Genomic DNA, 23,174 nt, shown 5'->3' with positions numbered 1-23,174 from the left:
TGCTGTTGCCTCATGCTCAGCTTGATCACCTTTCCATATGATACTTCAGAATGGCATCCATGAATTGTGAAGCTAAGTTTTCAGATATGGTTTTGCTACAAACCTGTGACATCATGGAATCTATCCTATCAGCGCTGGAATAGCTATGCTTCACGAATAGAGAATCAGATTTTCCTGTAGCCAACAAAAGGAGTGCAGAGCATATGTTAGACTTTTTTTTTTTTTTTTGATTCATTTATTTTTATTTATTTTACACAGGTAACACATTCATGAAGTTAAGGGTTTTTCTTAAGTATAAAAGATAGACAGTGAAAAGTCACCCTTTCATCACTTTGCCCTAGTCATTCAGTTCTCTTTCCCCAGGCAACCCTAGTTAGTAATTTAACTATATTTCCACAGATTTTTTTAATGTCCATGGCAACATATAATGTGTAAGGAGCTTCCTCGTTTATTTATGTCTACATAGTAGGGAAGTTCTGTCTTGATAGGCATTTGTTCTATTTCTAATTTTTTGCTATTATTACAGAGATGCCATGAAATAACCTTGGACATGTGCCATGTTTCACATATGTATGTCTACCTGTAGACTAGACATGAAATTGGTGGGTCAGACAGTATGTATATTGGTAATTTTGATTGATACTTCCAAATTGCCCAACTTGGGCTTTTACCAATGTGTACTCTCACAGACAGTGTAACCCTGTTCCTGTTTCCCTACAGCATAATGGACATTGCTTTGAGTTAAGAAATGCACATTACCTAGAGATCGAGGTAAGATACTGAATCATGGGGCCCCATGTGACACTATTCACAAGATACACAAAGCACAACAGCCTAGTTTGAAAAATATTGCAAAAGAGGTAACTAGACCTCTGGTAGTTAGAAGAAAGGAAGAAAAATCCTAGAGGAAGAGGTTTCCTACCTCAGTACTTAAGATTGGCATAAATTACAAGAGGAATAAGATACTTTTCTTTATAGGACCTAGGAGGAATGAGGTGCATGTAGCAGTAGGAAAGCTGTGGGGAGAATAAAGGAAATCCTTGGACAGAGAAGTTGGCAACTAAGCAAATTAGTGTCCACTGGAGCTAGATGCTGGGATCTTTTCATTTCAGCGACTTTATTTTTTAAAAGATTTAGCACAACTGTACATTTCTTTTTGGCCTCTTTTGCCCTCATCTCACTTGGAGAGAAGGTTTCTATGAGCTGGAACTGGGTAAATGTTCAACTTTATGATTTTTTTCACTTAGCATTAATTTGTTAACCCTCCTCCATTAATCCAGATGGTCTTCATGATTCTTGTCTAAAACATTTAAACAAGCATCCTCATGCAAATAGCTCTTGTTTTCTGTGTATTTTTTGTGTGTGTGAGATGAATTATGAAGATGGGGTGATTAGATCTCAGATCCTGAACCTTTCCCAGTGAGGTTAAGCATGGACAGATTATTCTCTGGAGAGCCCAGAGCTATCTCTAGTGCTATCAACAATATGCTTTTTTTTTTTTTTTTTTTTTTAGTTTCAAGTATACAGTACATTGGTTAGACATTTATATAGTTTATGAAACGATTCCCCCCTTGATTACTCTGTCTTCCCTCTGGCTCGACACATAGCCATTACATTACTGCTGACTGCATTCGCCATGCCATGCTCCCTATCCCCATGACCCTTTATCAACTACTAATTTGTACTTCCTTAACCCTTCACCGCTTTCTCCCAGCACTCCCACCTCCCTCCCCTCTATTCATCACCAAATTGTCCTCTATATTTGTGAGTCTGTTTTTGATTAGTTTTTCTTTTTGTTCCTTAGATTCCGCACATAAATGAAATCATGTGGTATTTATCTTTTTCTGTCTGATTTATTTCACTCAGTATCATAACCTATAGGTCCATCCATGTCATTGCAAATGGTAGGATTTCACCAAAACAATAATTCATAAAGATCTGTGCACCCCAGTATTCATGGCAGCACAATTTACAATAGCCAAGATATGGAAGCAACCTAAATGCCCATCAACAGACGATTGGATAAAGAAGTTATGGTTCATATATACAATGGAATATTACTCAGCCATTAAAAAACAATGTACTCTCATGCCTGCCTCCTGGTTTTGCCAACATTGATGGTTGGATTTTTAAATTATTATTATTAATAGACTTTATTTCTTAGAGCTGTTTTAGATTTACAGAAAAATTAGAAAAAGTGCAAACTGTTCCTATATGCTTTTCTCCACACGCTGTTCCCAGTCCCCCTATTACAGGCATACCTTGGAAATATTCCAGGTTCAGTTACAGAGCAGCACAATAAAGCAAATATCGCAATAAAGTGAGTCACACAAAGTTATTGGTTTCCCAGTGCATATAAAGTTATATTTGCACTATACTGTAGTCTATTAAGTGTGCAGTAGTCTTGTCTAAAAAAACAGTGTGCATAACTTTTATTACTAAAAAATGCTAACCACCTGAGCCTTCAGCAAGTCGTAAACTTTTTGCTGGTGGGGGTCTTGACTCTATGTTGATGGCTATTGACTGATCAGGGTGGTATTTGCAGAATGTTGGGGTAACTGTGGCAATTCCCTAAAATAAGACAATTACGTTTGCAGCATTGATTGACTCTTCCTTTCACGAATGATTTCTCTGTAGCATGCAATGCTGTTTGATAGCATTTTGCCCATCAAACTTTCAGAATTGGAGTCAGTCTTCTCAAATCCTGCTGCTGCTTTGTCAACTAAGTTTACGTAATATCCTTAATTCTTTGTTGTCATTTTAACAATCTTCACCAGGAGTAGAGTCCATCTTAAGAAACCACTTGCTTTGTTCATCTACAAGAAGCAACTCCTCGTTCGTTAAAGTTCTATTCTGAGATTGCAGCAATTCAGTCACATCTTCAGACTTCACTTCTAATTCTAGTTCTCTTGCTATTTTCACCACATCTGCAGTCACTTCCACTGAAGTCTTGAACCCCTCAAAGTCATTCATGAGGGTGGGAATCAGCGTCTTCCAAACTCATGTTAACGTTCACTCAGTAAGTTGCCACAAAGCATTAATTTGTAAAATAAAAGAAAAATGCAAAATCTGCAAAGCATAATAAAACAGAGATATACCTATATTAACATCTTGCATTTGTTTTGTGTATTTGCTACAATTAATGAAACAATATCGATGCATTATTAACTAAAGTTTACATTATGGTTCACTCTTTATGTCATATAGTTTGGATTTTGACAAATGCATTATGTCAAGTATGTGCCCTTATGTATCATGCAGAATAGTTTCACTGCCCTAAAAATGCCCTGTGCTCCACCTGTTTATCCCTTCGTCCCTCCCTCTGCACCGTTGGCAACTACTGATATTTTTACTCTCTCTATAGTTTTGCCTTTTCCAGAATGTCATATACTTGAACTCATACCATATGTAGCCTTTTCAGATTGGCTTCTTTCACTTAGCAAAATGTATTTAAGGTTCTTCCATGTCTTTTCGTGACTTAATAGCTCATTTCTTTTTATCGCTGAATAATATAACATTTTATAGATGTACCAAAGTTTGTTTACTGAAGGACATTTTAGTTGTTTGCCATTTTTGGTAATTATGAATAAAGCTGTGATAAATGTAAATTTTCAACTCATTTGGGTAAACACCTAGGAGTAGGATTATTGGATCATGTGGTAAGAGTATGTTTAGCTTTGTAAGAAACTGCCAAACTGTCTTCCAAAGTATCATTTTGCTGTACCATTTTGCATTCCCACCACCAATGAATGGAATTCCTGTTGCTTCACATCCTCGCCAGCATTTGGTGGTGTCAGTGTTTTGAATTTTGGGCATTCTAATAGGTGTGTAGGGGTATCTTATTGTCTATTGGATATTAATACGTTTACTTTGATTTTTGGTAATTTGATAAGTACAATGTTATCATGATTATTCTTTCTTTTTTTTAATTATTCATGAGAATGAACCTTCTTTTGTATTATTTATGTACTATTTGTGTTTTTTGCTTTTGAATTTATATTTTTGCCTTATTTGTCCAGTGGGAATTTGATATTGTTCTTAGAAGTTTGTATATGTCTGCATGTATTTTTTTACCAAATTTTTTTAAATTGTGGCAAAATTCAAGTAACATAAAATTTACCATCTTAACTATTTTGAAGTATACAATTCAGTTATGTGTGTTCTTAATATTATATCTTATTTTCTTTAATATTTTCCCCTAATACTGTTTTTTTTCTTCAGATCAACTCTTCTTTTGACTTGATTTTCTTTTGGTTCAAGTGCCTTCTCTTCCAAGTTGAGATCCGGATATTGTTCCATTTTGATGAACTACTGAAATAAATGCAACATTTTTGTCCCGGGGTAATGTTTCTAAATAACTATGATGATCCAATCCCTCCTGATGCTGATGGGATATTTTATTTTCAAATAGCCCTTCTTAAGCCAATGGTCACCTCAAGCTGCATTCCAGAAACAATTCAGATGTAACTTCATCATATCTGTACTAAATTGCTTGTTGGTGTAAAGCAAATCTGCAGGATAATCCTTCCAAAATGCCTTTATTCTGGACTTTTCTTTTCATGGACAAAAGGGGAGTTTGAAACTCAGCTATGATTGGTTGATAATTTAATTTTTAAGTTATCTGTTTTAATTTAAATTAATTCTTGTTGCAGTAAAGGGGTCTGCATTTTCACTGCTCTTTTGAAATTGAAAATAATTCACTTTGCCTAATTACTCCTTTTTCTGTGACTAATTCAAATCTATAAAATTATAGTAGCCAAATAGGAACCATACTAAAAAGTGATTTGGGCTTTTAACATCATTGTGCCTTTGGCAGGAGATGTTTAGCTGATGTTGTAAATGTGTGTTAGGTTAATGCAAGTTTCTGTTATTAATTTTCTGTTTTCTCTTTAGTGTTTGGAAACCCACAGAACCAGGCCTATTTCACTAGAGGTTTTGTGTGTGCATTGAAGTATATTTCTATAATAACAAATACTGAATAATTTTACTACAGCTTTTCCAAATCTGGTTCTCATTTGCCGCTTGATTCTCTCAGCCTTCATCCTTCCCAACCTTGTGTCACTTTGTCCTCTCTGAGAAGTTTTCTTTGTTTCCAAATGAGGAATTCTCTGAGTGAAAATTATGTCATTTTTTCCCCCAAAGTTAAACATTCTTCTCTTTCCAAACAATTTTTTTTTTCGTCTGAATTACAGTTGCCCTCCAGGCTGGCTGAGACAGAATATAGAAAGCCTTGTTCCAAACATCCAGGGAGTTCTGTGGAATAGTGAGCAGGTGCCTGTAGTCAAGGAGAAGCCCTGCTTTGGTGTGAATCAGGTTAGATCTAAACCATGACAAAGTGGAGAAGCACAAATATATGGCCACTCTTAAGTTTCCTGTCTTTCATATCTCTAATATTTCTGCTTTGAGGAGGTAATTTAACCACATCTTATTTCATAGATCCAAAGTATCTAAAAAGTTTTTCTAAATGTTATCTTTCCCCAGTAATTATAACTTATGTTTTTACATTGGAAACGCTTTTATATATTATGAAGCCATAGAGCTATTTCCTGCATCAGAGCAAACAATAGGTTAATTTCATTTAAAAATACAACAAACTGGACTTGCTAGTTCTGGGAGTCAGGAGCGCTCCCTTTTCGACCCTATCTTTTGTCATGGCTCTCTTTCCCACCCCTCCCCAGTCTGTCTCACCCCTATACCCAGCTCAGGTCATTGGGGAACAGTTAAACCTTATACCTGCCCACACTCCTTCTCTGCCCTTTCTCAGAGGGCCAGAGGAGTTATAAATCTAAAATGTCAAGTGTAGGCAGGCACTGCTAAGACACAGCAGTCCTGAGGCAGTGACAAGCCTCTTTTTTTGGCTTTGTTAGTTTCACTGTTGTCAGTTTAGTACCAGCATAGGATTCAGAGAAAACCATCAGTTGATGAAAGGGAGAAAAATGGCAATCAGTTACTTGTACATGCTTGGCAGCCCCGAAGCACCTTCTTACCACCTGCATTCAGGCTCTGTTGGAAGGCAGCTTCAGAGATCAGGAAAGGTTAGAAAGCAAGAAGAATGGACTGTTTAAAAGGTTTCTATTGTGAGACATAAGGAGGAAAATTGAATATTTAGCCTGGACATGAGAACATGTAAAGGAATGGAAATTTGTTTTCTTTGAGTCTAAGAAGTGTTATTTTGGGAAATGTGTCTACCAGCTATTCCTCTTTCCATTGTGGTCCGGTCAGGAAGGACTGTGTGTAAGTTGCAGTGGGTAAGATGAAAGTTAAACAACCAATATTCAAGTGTTCTGAACACTGACTGGTAAACTGTAAAATGAAGATAATAGTGTTTAGTTATAGAATTCTTGTGAGAATTAAATGAGTAACTGTGTAAATTGCCTAGTACATTGTAGGTTAGCTCTATAGCGGTATTCACTATTAGTGGTAGTAGTATTGGGATAATAATCTTAGTGGAGATGTCAAGTCTAGAGTAGAGCATCCCAACCAGTGTGTCGCAAATGGGCTATAGTTAAGATATTGATCTGCTCAGCCCTTGGGGCTGCCGAAGCTCCAGCGGGTGTTGCTTCTGGCTTCAAGCAGCAACATCCAGTGTGACATACAAATATCCCTCTTTCTGTGTGCCCTGATATGAAAAAGTTTTGGCAGGTAGCAAGTAGGGAGGATCAAGTAGCCAGTCCAAATTTCAAGTACAGGAGAATTCTTTGGATGGATGGCAAAGAGAATCAACTGCTGAACCTGGAGCAGAGGCTTCGCAAGTGTGGGCTCTCCAGCTCCAGCAGGTGCCTTGCTATGATATGACATGCAGAGGAAGTCTTGCCAGCAGGATGCTTCAGTGTTTCCCTCTTCACATACAAGGACCCTGTGAGTCACTCTGCAAGGATTTGTGGAGAGCCCACAGTGAACCAGAAACGAGGCTGCCGCCCAAAGTCCTGTGTAGGCAACAAATGTTAAAGATAGTGATAAGTTCTGAAGTGAGTGACTCCAGGAGTGGGAGTGCTAGGAAGAGGCAGCGCCCAGGGCTGCAGGGACTTAAAAGGGGACCCAGCCTTGCTGCAAAGTGGGTTCTAAGGACGATAGGAAGCCATTGAAGAGTTTTAATCAAGGAAGTGGTAAATTTAGGTTTGTCCTTTTTTTTAAGTCACCCTGACATAATATTACAAAATTAATAAGAAACAGGCAAGAGTTTGAGGACATGCATTAGGAGACTCTTACAGTAGTCAAGAGATGAGAGATACCTAGACTTTTTTTTATTGAAGTATAATTTACATACAATATTACATTAGTTTCAGGTATACAACAATAATGATTGATACTCATATACATTGCAAAATGATCACAATAAATCTAGTTAACATCCGTCACCACACATAATTACAAAGTTTTTTTCTTGTGAGAACTTTAAAAATTTACTCTTAGCACCTTTAAAATATGCAAGATAGTATTATTAACTATGGTCGCCATGCTGTAGATTACATTCCCAAAGCTTATTTATTTTATAACTGGAGATTGTACCTTTTGACTCCCTTTACCCATTTTGCCCACACCCAGTCTCCATCCTCTAGCAATCATCAATCTGTTCTCTGTATCTATGAACTTGGGTTTGGTTTTTTTGTTTTGGGTTTGGTTTTTAGACTCCACATATGAGATTATACAGTATTTGTCTTTCTCTGTCTGACTTATTTCACTTAGTATAATGCCCTCAAGGTCTCTCTATGTTGTCACAAATGGCAAGATTTCATTTCTTGTCTATGGCTGAATAATATTCCATTGTAATATATATACCACACTTTCTTTATTCATTCATCCTTCAATAGACACTTAGGTTGTTTCCATATCTTGGCTATTGTAAATAATGCGGCAATGAACTTGTGAGTGCATATACTGTTTCGAGTTAGTATTTTCATTGTCTTTGGATAAATACCAAGAAGTGGAATTGCTAGGTCATATGGTAGTTCTATTATTGATTTTTGAGGGACCTCCATACTATTTTCCATAGTGGTTACACCAATTCACATTCCTACCAACAGTGCACAAGGGTTCCTTTTCTCCACATCCTCGCCAACACTTGTTATTTCTTGTGTTTTTGATAATAACCATTCTAACAGGTATGAGGGGATATATCTTTGTGGTTTTGATTTGCATTTCTCTGATGATTAGGGATGTTGAAATCTTTTCATGTGTCTATAGGCTATCAGTATGTCTTTTTTGGAAAAATGTCTATTTAGATCCCCTTCCCATTTTTAATCATATTGTTTAATTTTTTTGCTGTTGAATTATATGAGTTCTTTATATATTTTAGATATTAAGCCCTTATTAGATATATGATTCGCAGATTTTTTTCTCCCATTCAGTAGGTTGCCTTTTCATTTTGTTGATGGTTTCCTTTACTGTGCAGAAGCTTTTTAGTATAATGTATTCTCACTTGTTTATTTTTGTTTTTGTTACCTTTGTTTTTGATGTCAAATTCAAAAAATCATTGCCAAGACTGATGTCAAGTATCATACTGCCTCTGTTTTAGGAGTTTAATGGTTTTAGGTCTTTAATCCATTTCGAGTTAATTTTTGTATATGATGTAAGATAGTAATGTACCTAGCTAGACTTTTGAGGAAAAAGAGGGAATTAAGGAAGACCTCAGTGATTCTGGGTGGCTGGAGGTGCCATCCCCAGGATGGAGAATCCTGGAAATAGAATAGTTCTGGACATGGGGGATTCGGTTGGGAACTTGTTCTATTTGTGACGTCTGTGCGATGTTCACTGAGAATGGCCTGTAAGGCCAATGGATGAATAGATCTGAACACAGGAGAGATGTTTGAATAGTCAGAGAGAACCAGCAGCAGTAGGGTTGGCTGCCTGCCTTCAACTGGGCTCCCTTCTAAGGGAAGCGAGTTTAAAAGTGGGTTTTGACCAATGAAATCCTAATTTTCAACCAGTTTGGCTAGCATGCTTCTCTTTTACACCCCAGTTTTAGAATTCTTAACTGTGTGTATTTCGAACTCTCTTCGTAAAAACCAACATAGTTCTCTACTTTGAAGAATTTGTCTCTTTTTTTTCTTGTCTACCCCATTCACTCTTGCAGCAGGAAGAAGCCGTGCAACTCATAATGCAAAACTGTCCATTTTCTCAGATTTGTGACCAAGACGGAAATCTCTGACCTCAGCTGGGGATCTTGGTGCTGGCCAGAAGCCAACTTCATGTCTGAGTGCGCGAGCAGCAGTTTGCCATGGAGAGCTTGGGGCTGCAGACGGTGACCCTCAGTGATGGGACGATGGCCTATGTCCAGCAAGCTGTCAAAGGCGAGTATTTCCAGCGACCTCCAAATCCTGCCCTGTCCCCTAGACTCTGGAGAGGAGTGTCCCCTTCCATGAATATCACCCCCACCCTGCCCTCCCACACACTCGCCACTACTTGCTTTGCAAGAGAATCTCAAGGTAATTGATGAAAAAGGAACTCTTTAAAATAAAATGCCCTATGGCCTTGCCACCTTGAACAAGCCCGATGCCATCTGATCTCGGAAGCTAAGCAGGGTCGGGCCTGGTTAGTACTTGGATGGGAGACCACCTAGGAAGACCAGGTGCTGTAGGCATTTAAAAATAAAAAATAAAGGATTGTAAGATGACAAGGTCCTTGCAATCTGTGAGGTCAACCAAGGGTTGCCTCACCTAAAAAAATAAAATAATCAAATAAAATAAAATGCCATCTAAGCAGGCTAGAAAATCAGACTAGCCCAGCTTTAGGAGCCAAGATCTCTAAGAGGCAGAATTTCTTACATGTGAGGAATTCCTTACATACTGAGTAGTTTATAAATATTTTTGGAATAGATGAATACAGTGCTGGCTATGACTTCCTGCTTTTCACATATTCCCAGTCCAGTTTCTTAATGCTTTCCAGAACAGTTCATCTTAATTCAAGCAACTTTAATCACTCAAACTATCTACTAAGCATCTACCATGTACGAGGTACTCTTCTAGGTTCAGAAAGGGACACCCAAGCATAGACCTCATGCCTTAGGCCTCACTAAGTTTGCCAGAAATAAAAACACATGGCACACAGTTAAATTTGAATTGCAGATAAACAATAATTTTGTAGTAGAAGTATATCCCAAATACTTCATGGGATAGACATGTGTAAACATGAGATTAAATGCTAAAAATACTGAAATAATAACACTAAGTACTAAAAAAATACATTGTATATCTGAAATTTGATTCTCAAGGAACTTAAAATTGAAGTGGGTATGGCATTAGAACAGAATGTTGTTGAAGGGCAAGGCCTTTGGGTCAGGAACACTTAACCTTCACCACCAGCTCCTTTCTCTCCAGCATTCTCAGGAATGCCAGATGATATGGGTGTCTTCCTTGTACAGCACTGGGTAAACACTGCCTCATTCCTACTTATTTTGCCTTTTCTGGACTCTATGAGCACTGCTCATGACTGCATTACCATTGCAATATTGCCCTCTCTCATTTCAGCACATTGTCAAAATGTATTTCAGTTCCCAAGTTTACAGATAATTTGTTTGTTGATTTCATTAAATTGTTTCCTGATGATGACAAAGAAGCCCCTTAATCTCATCAGTGTGGGGGTTGCCATCTGGAAAGGTTTCTTGTCAAAAACTATGATGTGTGGGTCTGGCTGGCTTAGTTTTCTTGAATGAAACCTCTAGAATACTTTTGAAGCCCCAAACCCTCTGTCTGCACACTTCCTATCACAGGCCTTGCCCCTCTGCTACAGTCTCAGTGGGATGTAAGAATTTAGGAACTATATAGATAGGGTTGTGTTTATTCCATGGACCCAGTTATTTCTCATGCTTCAGTCTTCTGCTATGAATTAATGGTTGAATGAGTAAGTAAAAGGCAAGTGGCCACACTTGGCCTGAGAAAGTCACATTCTTTTCTTATGTCTGGATCTCTTTGCCTCCCGCACCTCCTTGTTTATATCTTACTTTCATCACTCTTCCTGGCTCCATTCTCTGCCTCTTCCATGGTGCTGCAGATTTCACACAACTGAGGGTAGAGCTGATGCAGAACTGCACTGTCCCGAAGGGCTTTCTTTCTGATGAGCTCCTCTGGGCATTTCATCTCTGTCAGCAGGCAGCTCTGTCCGGGCCCAGCTGAGCCAGCCAGCAGGAAGCCCTAAAATTTTATGAGATTTGTCTATAATTAGGGTGAGCATAAAACATGTCATTCAAACCTGACACTTTTGAAAGTGGAAGAGTGTGCTATGAGTGAATGCACTGGGATAGTTCCGGACAAACAGGAACGTATGGTCGCCTCTCTGTAATGGGATATGAGGGCCATGTCAGTCAGCTCTTCTCCCCTCCCACCCCACCCCGCTCTTTGTAGTCTCTGGTTGTTAGAGGAAATTCTAGTCTAAAATTTTTCCTTAGCCAATATTACACATTTCAAAATATATTTTAAATTAACATGTAAATTATATAGGTTAAATATATATTTATATTTGTAAAATATATGTAGTGTGTTCAGTATGGATTTACTGTAAGATCAAGGATTATATTGGAAATACAGAGGTGTAAATAAAAGTTCATGATGGTTCTACACTAAAAAAAAATTTTTTCTCAAATAACTCTTCTCAGCATTTTGTTTTCTGCCTTAAAGCAACATCTACTCTGCTAACAGGGGCTTTCCTGATGCTTTCAGAACCCCCAAGTACTGGTGCCCCTACCAGGACAGATAAGGCGTTAAAATGCAGAGTCGCCTGCTACTCACTGGGTAGGAAAGAAAAGAGGGGGTCTCTCTCCCCTCATTTCAACTGCCTTTCTTTCCTACTTCTTACTTTTGTCTCCATCTTACCTGCCTTCAACTGGGTTGTAGAACTGTTAATTACCGACCCAAGAAGACTCAGTTTGGGGACAAGTTTGGGAATTCCTCTGAGGGAGAGACATCAACAGAGTTGGGCCGGAAGTAACTGCCTGGTCCTTTACCGACATCATAAGAGCTCAAATTCCTAAACTTGAAACTTGAAAAGAATGAACAAAATATTGTTATTAACTCTTCAATCTCCCTTTCCTTCTTCCCTTTCTCACTTTCTTTCCGCATTCACTCTTCTCAAACTCACGGGACACAGGGAGGGACCTATCTAATTCTAAGTCTAAATTTAAGAACCTTTTGCTCTTAGAAAGGCTTTCCAGTAAAGATGAGATAAAGGAAGGATAATATCTTAAGTCTGGAGTCTTGTTAATTTTTATGGTGCTTGTTTTATTGCCTTAGGTGAGTCAGTTTTTTATTGGAAAACTGAAATAAAAATGTCAGTGATCAATGGAGAAAACATTACTCATCAGTAGCAGTGGAACAAGACCCAGATGGACGCATAATACCGTAGTAGTCACATTCACCTTGTTCCCTAATGCTTTACTTTCTATTTCTTCTAATATGCAAATTAGGCATATAAGAAAAGCTAAGGTTTATTGAGGGCTGATCACAAACCGGGCACTGTTTTGAGTGTTTTATATTCATTAACTCATTTAACCCCTATAGCAACCCACTGAAGAAGTCACAATTTTTTATTTTTTACACCTACAGCACCTGGTCTTCCTAGGTGGTCTCCCATCCAAGCCCAACCCTGCTTAGCTTCCGAGATCAGACGTGAAGACACAATTTTTAATCCTCATTTTAAGAAGAGGAAGCTAAGGCACGGCAAGGTTAAATAAGCTCTCCAATATCACACAGCCAGGAAGAGGTAGAGCTGAAATTCAAACCGAGGGGCCTGGACTGGTTCCAGAGCTTCTGTCCACTAAGCTTTACTGCCTCATCAGAGGGTCTAGGTCTTGACATACTGCCAAGTCAGAGATAAGGGAATGTATTTTGATTTTTGAATTTTGACCCATTGGGGCCTTTTCAGGTTTCAGGGCATCCTTTGTTCTCCATTTAGTTCAGTCTCAGCAACTTACTATTAGGTTGGACGTCCCCCTTTTGCTGGGCATGAGTGGAATAATAAACGAAGTTGCTCCTCCTGTAAGTAACAGGAAGGGAATCTGTTGGGAGCTGTAGGGTTCCTCATGACAGGATGTCTTTACCCCCTGTACCTCTGAAGCGCAGGCCTCAGGAGGCAGAGAGTGAGGTAATATGGAGAATGCCACCTGTATTTAAGCACGCAGACATGATACCTGTGTCTCAGATGGGCCGCTGCTAAAAACAGGCAGGTGTTTTTAGCCCGTTGTGGGCCTGGCCCACTTTTCTTTATTTTCACCTCCATAGGAGAGAAGCTGCTTGAAGGGCAAGTAATCCAGCTTGAGGATGGGACCACCGCATACATTCACCAAGTTACAGTGCAGAAAGGTGAGAGCACTCCGAGACACCCCTGCTTCATGGAGGGAGGCCAGGCATTCCCTACTGAGGGACCCCTCCCTGGCACCAAGCTCCAGAGAAAGGCAGGCATTGCTCTCATTACAGAACCACTTTCCTTTGAGGATGGACAGCCTGTGCAGCTAGAAGATGGCAGCATGGCCTACATACATCGCACACCCAAAGGTGGGGTCATAGTCATCATGACTGGCAAGAAGGAAGGGAGACAGAACAAGCGGAGGTTGGGGCACAGAATAATGTACCCTGGGAGTTGGGGTGTAGACGTGGGAGCTGTGGTCCCCAACCTCACCTAGGTTAGCAGTCTCGCCTACCTTCCCTGATGTGTACCACTGGAGCAGCTATTTGTGCCCCCAGGAGGCTGGGCCTTGGGAGTCAATAGCATGGGCCTTGATTGCAGCTTTGGTACCAGCACAATCACAAAGTCTTAGGGCTTTAAATAGGATCTGAGGATGTCATCCAAGATGAGGAGTAAAAAATTTACTAACACTTAAGAACAAAGCACCTACTAAAGAATAACTGTTCCTTTAACAAGTAGTATCTTAAGCAACTACTCGTGTGTGCCAGGCATATGTGTGCTCGGTGTGGCATCTACAAGAGAACAAAGTCAGATACAGTCTCTGTTCTCCTAGAATCTAGAGGGAGAAATACAAGTGAAGCGAATCATCACTGATGAACTGACCATTACAAACAGGGATGAAGCTCAGGGAGGGCATCTCTAAGGAAGTGACCCGTGAGCTGAAAGCTGAAGAATGAAGTGGACTTAGCTAGAAGAAGGATGGCAGGGAGCATTCAGTACCACAGACAGAAGGAACAGCATGTATGTGCCCAGAGACAGGGGAGAAAGGATGGCAAGTTCTGGAACTGCTAGGGGCTAGGGTACTGGGAATGAGGGCAGAATAGGTAAGATGAAGCCAGATAGAGGTAGGGGCCAGAGTGCTTGGGGTGTGAATGTTAGATCTTTATTCCGAGACCAATGGGAAGCAGTTGAACTGTTTCAGTCCTTAAGTAACATGATCACATTTGTGTCCTGCAGAGATCCCTCTGGATCTTGTGCTGCCTAGAGGGTGGTAGAAGGGATAAGGGAACACCAGTTAGGAGGTTCTTGTGCTCATCTAAGCCAAGATAATGATGGTCCACTCAGATCCTCAAGGAGCTTTTGAGTTCCCAGTTGGTGCTCCATAGGAGACCTTATCCTTTGGAGAGGTGGCCCCAGAAGGAATGCTAGCCAGAGTGAATCACCAAGGTGAGGGACCAGGAGAAACCTGATGCTGAAACCCTCAGTATATGTACCTCTTCTTACTTTAAAGCCAGGGTCCAACCCTATCTCTTGCCCTTGTGTCACATTTGGACTAACTGCATGTTCCCGCAGAGGGCTATGACCCCAGCGCCCTGGAAGCCGTCCAGCTGGAAGATGGCTCCACTGCCTACATTCATCACCCCGTGGCTGTGCCGTCGGACAGCACCATTCTGGCTGTGCAGACAGAGGTGGGCTTGGAGGACCTAGCCACAGAAGATGAGGGCTTCAGCACAGACACAGTGGTGGCCCTGGAACAGTATGCCAGCAAGGTGAGCTCACAGAGCCTGATGGTGCCTGTCAGCTGTCTTGGCCCTGCCAAAACTACCACCTCTATAGAGGACAAGACTGTCCTGCACTTGGGCATGGCCTGAGCTACTTCCTTTGCCCGTGTATCCTGGCTTCCCAGTCATCATCATCCAGGGCGTGCATTGTAGCCTGGCTGGAGCGTTGACAGCTCTTTACACTCACCCTTGTTTATACTGTCTCTGCAAGGGGAAGGCAGCTGTAAGAAACAGTGACATTCATACAGTGGGATTTTGGAAATTTAGGCCTAGCTTCACTTTGGCTGTTGTAATAATCCTCTGTACTCTAAGAAAGCCCTTGCCAGTGACTTTTATTAGTTTTCCAGTTCTCTAAGGTCAGATATTTTTGTACTTTTTTCTTCTCTGCAACTCATTTAATTATTTGAGGGAAATAACCTCAGTAGGCAGTGATGAGGGCAGATGGCAACAGAGCAGCTTGGATTCTTGGAACACAAGGCCTGCACAGTAGCTCAGCTACAAAGGAAAAGGATCCCAGTTCTCCAAATGTCAGTCAGTTCATGTTCTCTCTCTGCTGGAACCGTGGTCTTAGCCACATGGGAAACGGTTATGGAGATCTGTGAGCTTTCCAAACTGGCGTGCTCTCTCACAGGAGGAACTACAGAGTCTCAGTTTTACCTAAAGACTGGGAGGAATTGTTTATATTTATTTTTTGAGGTTGAACATTTTTGCCTATTGATCTTCATACTTATATTTCTTTTCTCTTCTTAATAATTTTTAAAATTACAGTTAGTGTATAATATACTAGTTTCAGGTGTACAATATGGTGATTAAACATTCATATAACTTAGGAAGTGATCACCCCAATAAAGCTAGTACCCATCTGACACCATACATAGTTATTACAGTATTATTGACTATATTCCATATGCTCTATTTTACATTCCTATGACAGTTTTGTAACTACTAATTTGTACTTCTTAATCCCTTCCCCTTTTTCAGCGTCCCCCAACCCCCCTTTCACCTGGCAACCATCAGAATGTTCTTTGTATCTATGAGTTTGTTTCTATTTTATTTTGTTTATTTTGTTCTTTAGATTGTACATGTAAGTGAAATCATATGGCATTTGTCTTTTTCTGACTTAGCGCAATACCCTCTAGGGGAGTCCACTCAGCACAATACCCTCTCAGGGAGTTGTTTTTCTAATAAAACTAGTGTGGCTATATCATAGAGAAGAAGAGGAAATCCTTATGTCTTTTCAAAATGAAGCACAAAACTTTACCACAGGCCACTATGGGCTATGCCCATTCCCTGAGGTGTATTTTAAAAGGCAAATTGGAGACTTGATGCTATTGGAAAAGACAACTGGGCTTTACATCATGAGCCCTGAGATCTGTGCTGGCTCTGCCTCTATCTAGTCTAACCTGGGGTAGCCATTCCTCTTCCAGGCATCAGTGAGATGGGACCCGATGATCTCAGAGGTAACTTCCAACCTGGAAGTTCTAGTGCTACTGAGATATGAGAATGAAATCCAAACTCCTGAGTAGGTTAACTCGCTGAGCAGGCCTATCCACCTGTAACCCTCCCCCGCCAACCACCAGCTACTTAAGCGTCCATGAAACTTTGTCAAGCTGCTTGACCCCCTGACCTGGAACTGACTAGGCAGAACTTTCCATGAATTTGGCTTCACACCTTGGTCCCCTACCCCACTGTGACTTCCGGAGTTCTGTTTCAGGAGCTTCTAGGAAGACCAAAATGTTCCAGAAACAAAGACTAAGGGACAGTCTCAGCACAATCTCAGGAAAGAATAAAAACAGTAAGGGCTCCCTGAAGCCAGAAGCTGGCGTGAAATGGGTGGCTCTAGCAGTGTTCCCGGGAGAGATGAAAGGGAAAGACTTGTCAGTTGGTTGGGCACTGTAATTAGAGCTGAGACTTCTGGTGGGGACCTGCAGGCCCCAGCCCTGAGTGCTTTTGCAGTTTGCTGGTTGTGGCCACCTCACACTGGTGAGCTCTAGGTGAGCTTATCCCTACACCAAGCCCCCTTGTCAATGCCCCTTCTGAACACAGGTTTCTCACAGAGAGGACGAGATCCACTCCCATCAGAGGAGAGAGGTGTCCAGAGTTGCGGCCTCCTAGGAGTGTGTGGTCATAAGTGGGGTTGCTGGCTCCAAGCCTAGCTCAGGTGTGGCCATTTAGACCACCCCCTCCCCTAGCTGCTTAGGAGATGCCCTTTCTTCTATAGCTGTCACAACCCCATGACATTTAGTCCTCCCTCTATCCATTAGAGATTGGTGGTAACTTCACATGCCAACCCTATTTCTTTTTGCAACGTGCCCATTGTCTGTTCCCTGTGTCTGGATCTGTCACCCCAGGTTGCCCTTCTCCTCCTGGCAGTTTAACCATGCTTATTGGGTCTGAAGCTGCCCTGGGTGGGCCCTGTGTCCTACCTCTTCCCTCCCTTCACTGGGGAGAATACACATAGAGACCTCAAGATTTTTTCCTCAGGTTCTGCACGACAGCCAGGCTTCCCATAATGGCAAAGGGCAGCAGGTTGGGGACAGAGCATTCCGCTGCGGCTACAAGGGCTGTGGGCGTCTATATACCACTGCTCATCACTTAAAGGTAAGGTTGCCACAGACAGCTTTCAGCCTTTCCGTCTTCCCCACCAGCCTGTAATTGTACCTGCCCACTTTTACTGGGGGTCCCTGTCCTCAAGTTGCTCATTGCCTACTGGAGGAAGAGATGAGTATACAGAAATATCAGCACAGGGGGCTGTGACACACATGAAGAGTGCAGAAAAGAAGAGAGCCAGGGAAGGCTCCCTGGAGAAGGTGGCCTCTCAGCTGAAAAAGAAGCAAAATGAAGGAGGTGGCCAATACTGATACTCTGGGCCCTAAACAGAATTGAAGAGCCCATTCATGTCTTTATTCTTCTGAATTACATGATTGCTTGTCCTCACAGGTACATGAAAGAGCTCATACGGGTGACCGTCCATACAGGTGTGATTTCTCCAGCTGTGGAAAGGCATTTGCCACAGGTAATCTACCTGGGTGGAGACTGAAGGTGAAATGCTTCCAGTTGATGGCAGAGGTTCTAGATTAGCCTTGGGAACTCCATCTAGGGAACCCAACACCAGGCTGCCCTCCTGGAGAAACTACTATCAGACTGCTCTGACTTGCAGGGCGCTGTCTCTGGAGGAAGCCCCGTTGCAGAGGCAAGTGGCAGCATGGTCCAGGCCAGCAGAAGGAGCCGGGGGGATGAGGGGGTGGAGGAAGGTTGGCAGAGAAACCCTCCCTTTTGTGTCAGCTCTGACACCAAACAGCTAGGGGGTGTTGGATAGGCCATTGCATCTCTAGGCTTCACTTTCCCTCTGAACCGAAGACCTTTAGCCATGAGTTCTCTAGGTTCCCTCTCACATCTTGTTCCAGAATGGCACCAGCTGCCCCTGGAGAGGGAAGGAGGGCAGAATAGGCTTTCCATCCCCTCTCATCTGGCCAGGTAGAGATGGGATAGAGGCAAATACAGGCTTCTTGTGCCAAAGGAGATCAGGCCTCACAGAACACACCTTAAAATGGAGAGCTTCTGAATTAGGAAGATGAGATGGTAGAGGATGAGGCCCCACTGAGTGCTGCCCTCTCACACACGTACAGGATATGGGCTGAAGAGTCATGTGCGTACCCACACTGGTGAGAAGCCATACAAGTGCCCAGAGGAGCTGTGCAGCAAGGCCTTCAAGACCTCAGGAGACCTGCAGAAACATGTCCGGACTCACACTGGTTGGTTGGGCCCTGCCCTCCCTGCCCTGTTCATATTTGAATCTGGAGCCTCCTGCTGTCCCTGCTTCTTGCTCCGCATGACCCCACTTCCTGAGCCACATCCCATCTCCACAGGTGAACGTCCATTCCGGTGCCCTTTTGAGGGCTGTGGCCGCTCCTTCACCACATCTAATATCCGCAAGGTACATGTGCGCACCCACACAGGCGAGCGGCCCTACACCTGCCCTGAGCCCCACTGTGGCCGCGGCTTCACCAGTGCCACCAACTATAAGAATCACGTCCGCATCCACACAGGTGGGCCAGCTGGCATGCAAAGACCACCCCCTCTGAAGACCCAGCCCCCTCTACTGTAGGCTTCTGACCTGAGACACGTTCTCTACTCCTAGCCCAGAGCTCTTCTCGGCCGACTGTTCCAGGCTGGTCCGTGGGCAGGGCGAGGGGGCTTCTGTGGTTACAGCCATGTCCTCAGAACCATTGTTTCACTTGCAATGCCCAGTTCCTCCAGTTCCAGTTAGCTTCTCTCTGACAGATGCTGCCAGCTCTCTTAGGTCCCTGCCACCTCTCTACATCCGCTCTGAATTCTCCTTCAGCTGAGCTCCCAGGAAAAGGCCAGGGTCAGGCATGATATGGGGAAAAAAGCAGAGTGAAATATCACCTTTGGCTCTTCGCTTCATCCACTGTCCTATCCGTATGACTCCTGGGTATCCTCACCCTCCCGAGTTTTAGATTCCTCGTCCAGCCTTCTGTGTCATCTCTCAGCCGCGTGTGTCCCCTCGCTCTCCCATGGTGCCTAACATGTCATTCATCCCTCTCTATCTCCTACCTCTTCTGTTCAAGACCCTTGAAACTTACAAGCCCCCAGCACTGCCCCCGAGCCCCTTCACTAGCTCCAGCTTTGCCCTGTCCCTCCATTTTCTCTCTACTTTGTTTCTGGGCTCAATGGGCCCAAACTCACATCCCCTGTGTTCTACTGGCCATCTTCCCCAAGTCTGTCCATTCAGAGTTCCAGATCTTAGTCCCTTCCCCGCCTCTACTCTCCCTTCACCAGCTGTGCCTCCACCCCACCCCTCTAGTTTCCCTGCCAGCCCCAGTTCCTACCCCCCTCACAGCCCAGTGTCCCCAGGGGAGAAGCCATACGTTTGCACGGTGCCAGGCTGTGGAAAGCGCTTCACCGAGTACTCAAGCCTGTATAAGCACCATGTGGTGCACACACACTGCAAGCCCTACACCTGCAGTACCTGCGGCAAGACCTACCGGCAGACCTCCACCCTGGCCATGCACAAGCGCAGCGCCCACGGCGAGCTGGAGGCCACCGAGGAGAGCGAGCAGGCCCTTTATGAGCAACAGCAGCTCGAGGGTGAGGGGCATGGGCAGGAGGTGAGAGGGGACAAGCCAGGCCGCCCTGTGGCCGTCCAGTGGCAGGTGTCAGCCTGGGCTCTCCTCTCCCAGCCGCCTCTGCAGCTGAGGAGAGCCCACCACCCAAACAACCCCGGATTGCTTACCTTTCGGACGTGAAAGAAGAGGGTGATGACATCCCAGCCCAAGTGGCCATGGTGACCGAGGAAGACGGGGCCCCCCAGGTGGCTCTGATCACGCAGGATGGTGCCCAGCAGGTACAAACTCTGGTGGTAGGGATGGGGTGGGCTACTCTGGCCACTGGGCCACTCTCCCACTCTCTTGGGAGCCCCAAAGTTCTGACAGCCCCACCTCCACCCAAGATTCTCTTTTTGGCCTTATAGATCTCAGAGAGCTGAGGCTGAGGGTACTAAATCTTGTAATACAGCCCCTCCTTCTCCTCTTGCTTCCAACTCAGTCTCTGGGACTTCTGGAGCACAGTTAGTAGTTTTCCTCTTTACTTAACGGCTGACAGGTCCTGATCATTTGAATAAGACACTTGAATGTCCTCAAGAAAAACATATTGGTATGGGTGCCAGAGCATGGTGTAGGCTCTGAAAGCCCGGGGTTTCTAGCCAGCAGTATAACCTGACCCTTGTTAGCACCCTCACTGTCAAGTGTACCTATGTCTTTTGAAGTTGACATGAGGATGTGGTTAGGTGGGGACCCTGAATTGCGTGGAACAGAGCCATGAGGCAAAGTAGTGGTAAATAAAAGTGGTCAGCAGAATTTTTCTAATGTGGCCTCTCTTTGCAACCTAAGACCTGTTTTACTTGCTTATCCCTGTCCACCCCCTCCATCCCGGTAACATGGAGCCAATCTTCTAGCTTACCAATAAGCTAACCTGTCTAGGAGAGCAGATATAGTCACCTAGGGGCTTTCAGACACCCTCCACTTCACTCCCAGCTCACCTTCTTCCTTCCTGTCAGCAGGTCAGCCTGTCCCCGGAAGACCTGCAGGCCCTGGGGAGTGCCATCAGTATGGTGACCCAGCATGGCAACACCACTCTCACCATCCCCAGTCATGATGATGACCTTGCCACGTCTGGCACACATACAGTCACCATGGTCAGCGCCGATGGCACCCAGACGCAGCCCGTATGATCAGGCAGTCTGCTTGGGGTTGCTTGTTCTCTTGTCCTTCTTTCTCGAGGGGTAGACATTAACGTGCAGGCTAAACTAGTCAAGCTTTCTTATAAGGACCAAGATTCCCCTACAAAAAAGGGTCTTCCTTTCAGCTCCTCTGGGCCATCAGCCACTCTCCTGTTGAAAGACATTTCACTGGAGGTCAAGAGACAGTTTCTAAATCTTGAACTACTCCTTACTTGCTTTGCTACCACAGGCAAGTCACTTTTCGTGGACTTCATTCAGTCCATTTTCAAATGAAGGGATTAAATGATCTCTGGGGCCTTTTACAGCTCTGTCCTGTAATTGAAAATCCCTAAATTAAGTTGGCTGTAAGAAAAACACAGCCTCACTTACCTCTGAGCCTCAAGCTAATTAATCTGACCCAAAATGGTTTTATCATTCACTTCTGGGCTGTTTCTAACCTCTTTGCTTGGAGAGATTTTTGTTTGGATTGCGGGGAGGGGAAATAATGTTAGTGAGTTGGAAAACCTCATTGTGTCTATTTCAGGTCACAATCATTACTTCTGGGGCTGTGGTGGCTGACGACTCAAGTGTAGCATCCCTTCATCAACAGGTGGCACTGTTGGCCACAGCCAACGGAACGCACATTGCTGTACAGGTGGGTAGAGGTCTGGGAGGGTCCCAGGGCCACAGAAAATAACCAGGAGGGGAGGGAAATGAAGTAGAGATCTTGAAGAGAAGGGTATCTGGTTCAAAAAGAGCTCATTTCAGAGGACAACTCCTTTCTCTCTAAATCCACATACTTGTCTCAGGTTCTTTCTTGACTGAAGCGGAGTGGTGAAGCCCCTTCTAGCCTTCAGAATAATTTTGATGGCAATCTAAGCCCTCCATCTCATCATATCTCCATTTCTTCATCAGGAAAATAAGGAGACTAAAGTAGATGATTACTAAGGTCCTCTCCAACCAGTCATTCCCTTCAGTGAAGTCATTCCTTTCTCTGACCCTGAATCATCTGTGGCTCCCATACCTAGCCAATAGGACTCTATTAGGGAACTTTCTATTTATTGGGGCCCAGTGTGTGGCTCTGGATGGATGGAGAGGATTCAAAAAAGCAGGCTACAAACTACTACCCCCAGAATCAAGGAGAAGGGGTCTCACTCTTCTTTCTCCATCCCCTTCTTCACAGCTGGAGGAGCAGCAGACCTTAGAGGAAGCCATCAACGTGGCCACTGCTGCCATGCAGCAAGGGACTGTGACCTTGGAGACCACAGAGTCAGAGAGCCGCTGCTGAGCCCGGGAGGGCGGGATCCCATACATGTTGGAGGAGGTGCCATGCTGCACAGTCATCCTTGCCTTCAAGGGCCTAAGCTGTAGCTGCCATGTGGAAGGTGGCCAGATAGGTCTCCAGAGCAAGAAGGCAGCAAGAAAATGGCCTAACTGAAGAGGACTGGGGCCCTGCTCAAGAGGAGGGCTAGACAGCTGGAATTGGGAGTGTGTCAACCTCAGGAGCTAAGGAGAATGAGCTTGATCACCAGGCTCCACTTGGGCATCCTCCCCTCAAAATCAGCAGGGTGCTCACTCTCCTCCCTGCAGAGAATACCCTTCCTGCCCTCAGTCCATTCCCCTTCTCAGGTGGTAATTGAGGTTCTAAGGGGACTGGTCCTCCACTCTGACTGGCCACTGCCCACCAGGGGAGAAGGCAGACAGGTCTTCAGCCCAGTAGGGGCAGAGCAGGCCCAGCTCTGCCCCTCCCAGCAATAACCACCTCCCCAAAGGCCAGCTGTGATGCCTGGCCACTTGGCAGCAGGGACTTCCTGCTACCAGAATTGCTCAGGGGACTGTGGCTGGAGAAAAGGTGCCCAGCCCCCCCCCCGCCCAGCTGCCCCCAACTCCTCTGGCAGAGAGGCAGGGAACAGCCTTGTACATACTGGGGATTGGGTGTTTGGTTTTTTTTTAAATTGCATTTTGATAATTTTTTTCCTGCTCTGGGCAGTGGTGGAAAACAGGTGAATGAGTATTTAATAAAAGTTCCAAGTTTC

The 23,174-nt window shown here is 43.7% G+C and overlaps 1 protein-coding gene and 1 pseudogene across 10 annotated transcripts in view; both read left to right on the top strand.

The window, feature by feature from the left end:
• Positions 1-23,174, top strand: part of ZNF76 (zinc finger protein 76) — a 30,593-nt gene extending 7,419 nt beyond the window's left edge. For 2 of the 10 annotated variants that reach the window (XM_039856192.1, XM_039856191.1), the window contains exons 2-14: positions 9,122-9,290; positions 13,212-13,292; positions 13,407-13,484; positions 14,689-14,885; positions 17,382-17,498; positions 17,838-17,913; positions 18,527-18,652; positions 18,767-18,946; positions 19,776-20,009; positions 20,102-20,265; positions 20,977-21,144; positions 21,683-21,793; positions 22,322-23,174. In XM_039856192.1, the coding sequence (XP_039712126.1) occupies positions 9,218-9,290; positions 13,212-13,292; positions 13,407-13,484; positions 14,689-14,885; positions 17,382-17,498; positions 17,838-17,913; positions 18,527-18,652; positions 18,767-18,946; positions 19,776-20,009; positions 20,102-20,265; positions 20,977-21,144; positions 21,683-21,793; positions 22,322-22,426 (1,710 nt within the window). In that variant the 5' untranslated portion in view covers positions 9,122-9,217 and the 3' untranslated portion in view covers positions 22,427-23,174. Of the gene's footprint in view, positions 1-4,231; positions 4,342-5,192; positions 5,314-9,104; positions 9,291-13,211; positions 13,293-13,406; positions 13,485-14,688; positions 14,886-17,381; positions 17,499-17,837; positions 17,914-18,526; positions 18,653-18,766; positions 18,947-19,761; positions 20,010-20,101; positions 20,266-20,976; positions 21,145-21,682; positions 21,794-22,321 lie in introns of those variants that run through there. The other 8 variants (XM_039856193.1, XR_005651421.1, XM_039856195.1 and 5 more) reach the window with 8 other exon arrangements.
• Positions 9,462-9,580, top strand: LOC120597733 (uncharacterized; annotated as a pseudogene).

The sequence above is a fragment of the Pteropus medius genome, unplaced genomic scaffold (assembly GCF_902729225.1).
Source record: "Pteropus medius unplaced genomic scaffold, Ma_sr-lr_union100, whole genome shotgun sequence".
Lineage (NCBI taxonomy): Eukaryota > Metazoa > Chordata > Mammalia > Chiroptera > Pteropodidae > Pteropus > Pteropus medius.
Note: the sequence above shows the minus strand (reverse complement) of the source record. Positions and strands in the feature narration are given on the sequence as shown.